Source organism: Oryzias latipes, chromosome 24 (assembly GCF_053564925.1).
Source record: "Oryzias latipes strain Hd-rR chromosome 24, Olatipes_Hd-rR_3.1".
NCBI lineage: Eukaryota > Metazoa > Chordata > Actinopteri > Beloniformes > Adrianichthyidae > Oryzias > Oryzias latipes.
In genome coordinates, this window is record NC_136260.1 from 13,617,453 (window position 1) to 13,627,099 (window position 9,647).

Here is a 9,647-nt window from a genome sequence, read left to right on the forward strand (position 1 = left end):
ATTTTCACCAAACATCTAAATGTTCACCCTTTTACCGTTTATTTACAGCAGGGGTGCCCAATACGTCAATTGAAATCAATCAGTTAAAATCGCAAGCCATCGAAAATAAATAAACAAATTAGCTATATCGTGTTTTTGGAGTACAAGTTACTTTTTAATGGCCAGGTGTGCCAAATACTTACACTCTTTGGAGCTGGTTGTTTTAGAAATTGCTCGCATACCAAATAAGTGTGGGCATCCCTGATTTACAGTCATAAAACAATTGTTTTAAACTGCTTTTGTAGTTGCTATCTTAATTCTTTTAAGCTTCAATAGTCCCTATTGTTAACTATAGATGTAAATGTAGAGTGAAAGATAGGATTCTTTTTGTTCTTGCCAGGGCTAACCCTAACCCTTATATTTCCTGACTAGCCCTGACTTTTACATCTATTTCTTGCATTTCTCTTGTGCTGTGGTACAGAAAATACACCTGAGTATTTAGTCTACCATGCCTGAGATTTTTCCCAGATCCTTCACATTTCTGAAAAACAGTTTTTCTATACATCTTCCTAAATAAAACTGCCAGAAAGTTTAAAAAAGAAGTGTTGTGGTTCAGCAGAAAGGGCTGTTACACAGGACCTCTGTTGAATCTGCCAAAATCGTGTACTTGTCAAAATCCCAGCATGATGCTAAATCATAGTCCTTCAGGAAGTAACGGTTACTGTGCAGAAGGAAAATGCAGTCAAAACCATCTGAAAGTGAGAAACCAAACAAAAATAACCAGACGCCGATCTGCTATTTCAGTCATCATCTTTGGCGACAAACCGCAGTCAAAGACACTCCGTATCATGACCTTTAAGAAGATCAGTGTCGGGAAAAAAATCCATCCATACGTTATCTATTGTTGGTTGTAGAGCCCAACCCAGTTGTCATTGGGTGAAAGCAGGTTATACCCCAGCGAGGGGCACATGCAGAGATGTGCATTTACACAATCATAATTTTAAATCTCCAATGAACAGTGGTTTTTAAAATGTGGGAGGGGCCTCTGGAGAAGTTGTGCTAAAGAAACCCAGCTGGGATTTAAAACCAGGAGGCCACATTGCTATTGTTTTAAACCAATATAAACCATAACTATACAAGACGTTCAGTTTTTCAATCCTAATCATAACTTTTTTTGTTTTACAGTAAAACATTTTACACCAGGGGAGTCTGAACCTTTCACAAAGAGGGCCATATTTGATGAGTTGGAAATGTGGGAGGGCCAACCATTCCAACTGTTTTACCAACAATACATTGAAAGGAACTATTTAATAAACATTTCTTTCCCATTTATTCCCATTGAATAAATGCATTAAAATACATTGTTTACCTAAGTCACTGTCAATTTGTCCATTTTTTGCACTGTTCTTTCCCTGTTAGCTTGTCACAGATTGCATGTCTTGTCTGATAGTGTCTCTTAATCGTGAAAATGACAACGTAATTCATCCAACTTCAATCAAGAAATCGAACACAGTTTTTAGAAAGTGCTGGGGTCCGATCTGAATAATATTTATTATTGATTCAGCCGCCTAGTGGGCCACTTTTGGTAAGCAGAACTGGCGCTGCGGGATGAAACGACTTTGGACATGCCTGATATAAACCAAAAACTTTGGACCAATGTTGGACGTTTACATTTCCTGTAAGTACAGGGTTCTCTATGTTTAATTTATCTACTTATTTAATTGATCTATCAGAAATTAGATCATGACTCAGTTTTTGTTTTTTGGTTGTTGCTCCTTTTCTGTTTCTAGATGAGCAAAAACCACCGTGTGTTTAGATTTATATATTTAACTGTAGCCTTCATTCTCCCTGAGTTTAGTACAAACATTCCAGCAAGCAGAATTTTTTTGTTTAATTTTACAAAAAATACATTAAAATCTTGTTCAATTTGATGGAGAAAATTTGGAAAGTTTGAACAAAAATGCCCGAAGAGTTTTCAAATCCTTTACTGTTGTGTACAATTGTGCCAGATTTCTAACCAGAACCAACACACACGTGAACAGTGGAACATCACCAACCCAGAGGAGCTGTAGAATTATCTACAAGTGGATAAAGTGTGTAAAATCAAACTCTAAAAACTAAATGAAAAAGACACAATCCTTATAACATTGTAAGCAATACACTATGAGAATGGTCATGTTGGAAAACTTACTAGTACTTGAAAAATATATAGAAATCATTTTCACATCAATTTTAGTATTAATTTGTTTTTGGGTTTTGTTTTGTTTTTGTTTTTTTAGGGGGGGGGTTGTAATCAACAATTGGTTTTGATTGGACACTCAAAAAAATGATGTTGAGTCAAATCAAATTTGAAAATGAGCCATAAATTAGTTAATCAAGATCAAATTGATTCAAACTTTGGGCAGGGACACCCAGTCTTACTACATAGCTGTTATATAAGCAGCTTTTGAATGATTTTGTACAGTTTGGAAAGTCATAAAGGGCAAATAATTATTTGTAAGCTGATCTCAAACCCAACCTTTACCACTTTTATGGAAACAATTAGAGAAAAAAGGACCATCAAAACTAAGTCCAGCTTTTTAAAAGGGATTTCTGAGAGGATTTTGTCAGGAATGACCCCAAACGTGGGGGGAAATAAACCTTCCAAACATTTTGACAAATTTTAGACAAATCATGAACTGAAATGTGATATAAAAGCCTGAAAATGATGTGCAAAATAAGCTAAATAAGGTAGAGGGATGAATAACTGTAAACTTGGTCTGCTATAACAAGGAAAGCAGAGCCTAACCAAATATGATAAAGACACAACCAGTCGACCTACAGAGGCAGCGTTCAGCTGGACATTCCCTGATCTAAATTATGACCAACATCCCAGAATATCCAAGACGCCCCAAATAAAAGCCTGAATGGTGTCAGCTTGATGTTGTCCCTCTGTCCTTTGCCAATCTGCTCATAGATAGAAGTCCAGGTTCTGATCCAACTGACTCCAATCTTCAGAAAAACACAACACAGGATTTTCCTTCTGGAGGAAAAATGAATTGAGATCGTCAGCTTGTTTACCCATTCACCTCAGCAGCGAGCTAGAAATGCTGACTGATGTTTATCATTTATGTTAACATCAATAATTCTGATGTACATGACTTCATTTAAGAGGTTTCTCCCATTATGCAGCTCAACAAACTTTACCCTGCATGATTTGGACATTTTCATTTACAACTTTAAAGTGCTCCTCCACTGCAGACAAAACATTCTGCTAAACATTGCATGTACTCTATATGTGATCTATAGATTACATTCATAGATTACAATAATAGAATACAATCACTACCCACTTAATATAAAGAAAACACAATGTTACATTTCTTACACGCTTAGCCTAACCAAGGTTTTAGTCTAAGTCAGACTTTTTTCAAGATTCGATGTTTCAGGAGTTTCCTAAATAATTGAGATTTCTTCTTTTCTCCAGTCCTGGACTCTGAATTTTAGTTTAAACCCTTCTGAAACCAGCCTCTTGTACATCCATCTTAAGGTTTGATGACAACCAGCTCAGTGGCCTTGTAGTTAGAGTGTCCGCCCTGTAACTGGAAGGTTCAAGCCCAGGCCGAGTCATACCAAAGACTAAAAATGGGACCTAATGCCTCCCTGCTTGACACTCAGCATTAAGGGGTTGGGTTGGGGGTTTGAACCACCAAATGGTTCCCGAGCGCGGCTGTGTCTGCAGCTCACTGCTCCCCCAGGAGATGGGTCAAATGTGGAGAACAAATTTCGCACACCTAGGTGTCTGACATATAGTGGGACTTTAACTTTTCAGATATTTTAAGTTTGTTATCTGACACCTATCATGATTTATCAATCAAGCTTTCTTTATTTTAAAAAAAAAGTGCTTTTCATCCAGCACAACTGAAAGTGCTTTACAATTAAAAACAGACAGCAAAAAACAAACAAGAGAAAAAGTTAAAGTCAATCCACCCCATACACCGCATGATCCCACTTAAAATCCATACAGGCATGAATAAATAACTATAACTGTAGAAGAGACGTATGGTTTGGCCCTGCCAGGAGGGAAAAATATATCGGGAATCTCTTAGGAACGATCGTCACAGCGCCGTCCCACACCAGACAGAAATAGGGTCCACCCAACAACAGTTAGGCTGCAATGTTAGACCCCAGCCGTCCCAGCAAGGGCGAGCATCGCCGCAACAAGCCCAGACCAAACCAAAAAGCCCTGGTCCAAAAGATTTCCACATGGACTGACTGACCCATGTTCAACTGCTGTTAGCATGAAACCCTTCTCCACTTTGGCCTTCACACATTCAACATTTAGATGGTTATTTTCTGAAGTAACGTGAACTGTATGGGGTCAAATTTGAATCAGCTGAATCAAGTGAATAAAAAAACAGTTGGTAAAATAAGATTGAAAAATTTTAGAGAACAAAAAAAATAAGAAATAATATTGTAAACTTGAAAGAAATATTATATATTGAAAAAAATAAGTTTACATTTAAAAGTTAAATAAGAAGACACATTTAAACCTAAAACTAATTTTAAAAAATGACTTCAAGGGAATACAAAAATGCTCTAAAAAGAAGTAATAAATACACACTGTAATGTAAAAAAAAAAAAGTAAGGTTAAAAAAAAAGGTACGGTAAATCCACATTACAGTACTCACTCTAAAAGGAATTAACTAAACTGGTACAAAGAAGCCTAAACCAGAAAGGGCTGCAGAGAACATTTAAATGGGACTGAAAGCAACCTTAAACCGCCCAAGGCTGCGTGAACACAAGGGATTTGAAATTCTATTAAGACTGAAAAACGGCTGAAGACAGACTAATTACAAAAAAACGTGATTCACAAAGATCAAAGTACACATTATAGGGGTGCACTGATGAAAGTGAAGATCAAGACTCCCACACAGACGTCAAATAACTTCCAAATGACACAACAGAAAATAAGAAAAAGAAAAAAATTACAACATTTCATACCCTTCCTGTCCAGTGGTGTATCTTTATATCACACTAAAAAGCTCGATCTGTTTCTGTGCTTGGACTAACTGTTGTTAATAATAGTGCAGAGCTTCTAACAGGATCAAAGGTTCATAAAACAATTTTAATTGTAGAACCAAAACTCCCACAGAGATTATAGGGTAAAAATCTGTTTGACTTGATTTGCTAAAGAATTAATGACTCTGGATTTTGTGTGGAGGTGGATGGAGAAGAGAACTATGTGCAGTCCGGTCCTGAACATCAGCCACTCTCTACACACCACCTACTCCTTCAGTGACAGGCTGCTGTCACCGTGAGGTACTCCACAGAGAAACTGCTCCATCGGATGCTACAACACCTGCTGGGAAAGCAGACGTGAACAAACCTTCCTTCCTCGGTTATCATGTACTTTTCTAATCATTATCCTAGTAACAGAGCACATGTTTATTTCTTTTGTGTGAATGATGTAAATTTTTTAGCCTCTATTTGGTAGACGTTTTTCAGGATCATTTCTGTCACGGATAATCCGTGCTTTTTTGTTTTTTTAAAGAGGATGCCATTGAAAGTTCTAGAAAGTCTACTGAAACATCAGTTTGTTTCCATTAAAGATACAGGGAAACGCCTTAGTCACACCTGCCCTTGCGGCTAGGTGCACGACTGTCTGCAGGCAAAAAATGGGCAAACTTGTACAGGGGCACTCACGTGACCCACGAAAAGTTTCTAAGTCTTGGAAACCTTTGTAAGCCCGTAGAGCCAAAATGTTCATGCACATGTTTTTTTTACAGGCTAGGTCATGGTGAACACTTATGCAACATGCAAGGGTAAAGTAGTGATGCGTTCACACCGAACAATAGTTGCGCCTTTTTTTGGACACGCAGTGAATTCACATTTCAATGCTTGTTCAAAAAAAGTGTTTGTAAACTTGATGTCCCAGAGGTGTGTGGGAGGAGCCAAATATCTTATTTACAATTCACGGAAGACACGGATGATGTTGAGAGATCAGGTTGATTTATTTTGAAGAGCTCTACCAAATCATCTTTCAACACGTCTCCATGTCTGGGTTCATGAGATCATTCAGACACTCTGCCAGAACGGTGAGTTTCACCATCAGAAGCTGCATCTGAATGACGGCACTTTCAGCGGTACTTCCATCTCTATGAACTTGTGACGTTTTTTTTCCTGACCATAGTATAGGCAGTATAAGGCCCTTGGAGGTGTCCATTATCAGAAATTAGTAGACTTCACTGAAGCAACCACCTCTGCTTAAAGTTAAAGTCCCATTATCTGTCATACACGTATGTGAAATTTGTTCTCCACCCATTCCCTGGGGGAGCAGGAAGCATTTGGTGGTTTAACCCCCCCCCAATCCAACCCCTTAATGCTGAGTGTCAAGCAGGGAGGCATCGAGTCCCATTTCTTAGAAAACCGACTGACTCGTCTGGATTTGAACTCACAACCTTCCAGTCACAGGGCAGACCATCACAAAGCAACTGAGCTGAACAGTTCCCATTGGTCAGCTCACACCTCTATGTCCTCCATTAATTACTGATAGTAACCCTTGTGCTATCCTAGGCACTTTAACATAGGGTGTTGGGTCATCTAGACGCACTAGACAGTGCTCTGAACCTTTTTTCTTCAATGATTTGTGATCTTCACTGGTGTCCATGGATTACATGAAATCTTTCCACCTTTATCCACCTTTGTCATGGTAGGAAGAACACGTCAATGTAAGAGTGGGGTCATCTAAGATAGCACAAGGGATAAAGGGCATTATACCTTAAAAATAATTCACAATGCACTTATCACACACACCACAATTGCACATTGCATATGCAATGAGCCCACCAAAACCAGAACTGGACGGGGCTTAAGCAAAAACTGAATTGTCTTGAGTCTGGACCACTGGTCTCCTGCTCCTGCAAGTATTATAGTTTAAAGCTCCACTCCAATCATCTTTTGATCTGTTGTGAAAGTGTTCCCAGTGGTATGTCAATTATGATCGTACCGTTTGTAGGCAAAATTTAAAAAGCCGGTTGTTTTCTGGGACATAGTTTTCAGCAGAGCGGCAGTAGATCATTAGAAATTCACCTCTGAGTTGTGGGTGGGATGTTAGTGCGGAGTTAGCCTGCGCTCATTTCCCAACAGCCATTACACTTTCTCCTGCTAGCATACAGCCCCTCTATCCAATTGTTCAAATGTGTAAAATTCTTTATATGATCCGTTAAATATTTTAAGCTGTCATGAGATTGTTTTAGCATGGCTGTAAACATTTAAGGTAGCCATTTATGGCAGTTTACACTGCCCTTTGCCAAAGCCGTGTATCACGATGACGATAAACTGGAGATTTGTCATGCATGCCTATTTTTTAGCATTTTTTTAAATCACTGCTGACATGACACTACTAACTTCATTGGCTGCATTGAGATGATTCTTTTATTTTGAAAGGAAGTCATCTGAACTTCGGTCAAAAGTTATAACCCATTTATAGTTATGTTTTATTAATGCTGAGAAAGAATATTTCATTTATAGTTATAAAAATGACACCATAAATACAAAGAAGTGTCTTATTTTTCTAAAGGTAAGATTTTGTAGCTCCTACTGGGTTATCAGTGAGTATCAGTAATTGAAGGTTGCAGACCCCTGAACTTTTCCCCTCGTGTTCTATTCAAAACTGAAGATTTTTGATTTTGTCATTCATTTTTATAAGTTTAAAGATGATAAGGAAGGGAGAACCTGTCAAATCAGGGATGTTTGGGCAGTGTCTTCTCCTAATGATGCTTTTTTGGGTGTAAACGGCCTGTTTACTGCACAACAAACGGAAATGCAATGTGGACTCCCGCTGAAGCTGCAGAGCCATGAGTTGAAATGCCTGACTGTTAAGATAAAGGTGCAGCATGTGGAATTTTTGGATGCACAATTTTGTGCATCATTAATCAGCTTCACCATCCAGGACTCCTTATCTCTGTAATTACAGTTAGTGTCATCTGCAGTCGGTTTTCTCAACTTGTTTTCCAAATAGGTCTTTACACAATTCCCTGCACGCCGGAAAGGGTTTCTCCAAGAAGTCAGACTGAGTGTTCAGATCTGGAAAAAATGCGGTCGTGTCAGATTTGTGTGAAGCAGCCTCATTCAAAGGGCAGGAAGGATGAGGAGGGTGATAAACATCTAAGGATGCAGAGCTCCATGACATTGATCCGGAGGAAGCTGCACAAAGAATCCCTGCAAATGTATCTGGGTCAGGGTAAATTGACCAAATATGAGGCAAATTATAAGCGAAGGGTTGGGGATCCTGAAGGTGCAGCAGCAGACACAGGTGCCTACCTGCCTGTTCTGGAGAGAATTCTTTCCCAGATGCACTGCAGCGGGGATGAATCTGGGCACCGTTTACGCACACCTCCAATCAGAAGGGACGAGCGTTTAGAGGGGAATAATAGGAATCCGGATGTACTTACGTGCCATATCGCGAAGAAGATGAGAGACACGCAGAGGACCAGAGACAGCATGTAGCAGAAGGCAGCAAAAGTGAACATAATTGAAGGGGGAGACGGCGGAAAATTCCCCACGGAAGCCCGATCCCACCGAAAAACATCTATCGCACCCCCCAAAAAAAGAAGAAAAAAAGGAGGAGAGGGGGGATGGGAAAGGGGGGTGATTAGGGCTAAACTTCTCACGGCGCCATGGAATGCCACGGCGTTGGCACCATGACTCCCGTTCGCCACAATCGCTGGAGTCCTCTCCAGATGATCGGCCGCGCGTCCTCCCCGCCGCGGCGACGTGACGCTCGGTTCCTTAAATCAGTGCGCTCCGGCTCAGTCCGCAGTCTGCGCGTGGAATCACAGGCGAGCTGCCGCCGCCACCGCTGCGTTCACTTAGAGGAGCTGATGCGCAAAAAGCCAAAGCAACACACGCGTCAGGAGAAGGACTTGGATGCTCCATCCGCCGCGGTCATGTGGGGAACCGCCGCCGCCGCCGTGCGCACGAAGCCTCGCTAGATGCGCGAGCGCAGAGGTGTGAACAGGTGGATTGAAGTGAGCAGCGCGCGTGGCGCGTGCACGCGCACACAGGCAGACTCATTTCCAGCCTGTGAACTCTGCAAGGACTTTGTGCTAAAGAAAAAGATCCAAACATCATTTGGAAGAGAAAAAAGTAAAAAACCGAAAACAATAAGATAAAAAAATCCAGTCCATTAAATTTGTTATTCAAGAAATTAATATTTGGAAAATTATTTTCTTTGGGGAAAAATTGAACTACACAAAAATGTACATATATATAAAAAACTTTTATCAAGCAAACAAGTATAAATGTGTTTGCGTGTTTTTTTAAATTTCTAAATTGAAGCCAATTTTAATTTAGAAAAAGTTATAATGTATAAAATTGACTTTTATTTTTTCTTTGTACACCCAGTAGATTTTACCCATGCTGTCTTCCTCACACGGCAGAGTCTGTCATGTTGTTCCCCCTAAGACAGAACAAACATGATATTGTTGTTCACCTTACAGCCTGTCCCTTCAGGGGTCGACACAGCAAAGTATAGCTTTCCCTGCTTTGCGCGTTTGGCAGGATGCCCTCCTCTGACACAACCCTGTACTTTATGCAGGCTTATGAAGCTACATAGTTAGGCAGCAGTGTAACAGGTCTTGCCCAAGGACCTACACTGGATGAAGCTCATTGCACACCCTGGGAAT

The 9,647-nt window shown here is 40.0% G+C and overlaps 1 protein-coding gene across 7 annotated transcripts in view; it reads right to left on the reverse strand.

The window, feature by feature from the left end:
* cnih3 (cornichon family AMPA receptor auxiliary protein 3) overlaps positions 1 to 9,088 on the reverse strand; it is a 64,796-nt gene extending 55,708 nt beyond the window's left edge. For 2 of the 7 annotated variants that reach the window (XR_013654037.1, XM_078942690.1), the window contains exon 1: positions 8,415 to 9,088. Coding sequence is in view for 4 of the 7 variants with exons in the window: in XM_078942690.1 (XP_078798816.1) it covers positions 8,415 to 8,492 (78 nt within the window). In the remaining 3 variants the exon portion in view is untranslated. The remainder of the gene's footprint in view (positions 1 to 8,414) is intronic. The other 5 variants (XR_013654036.1, XM_011491716.4, XR_002293168.3 and 2 more) reach the window with 4 other exon arrangements.
* Positions 9,089 to 9,647: the final 559 nt, after the last annotated feature.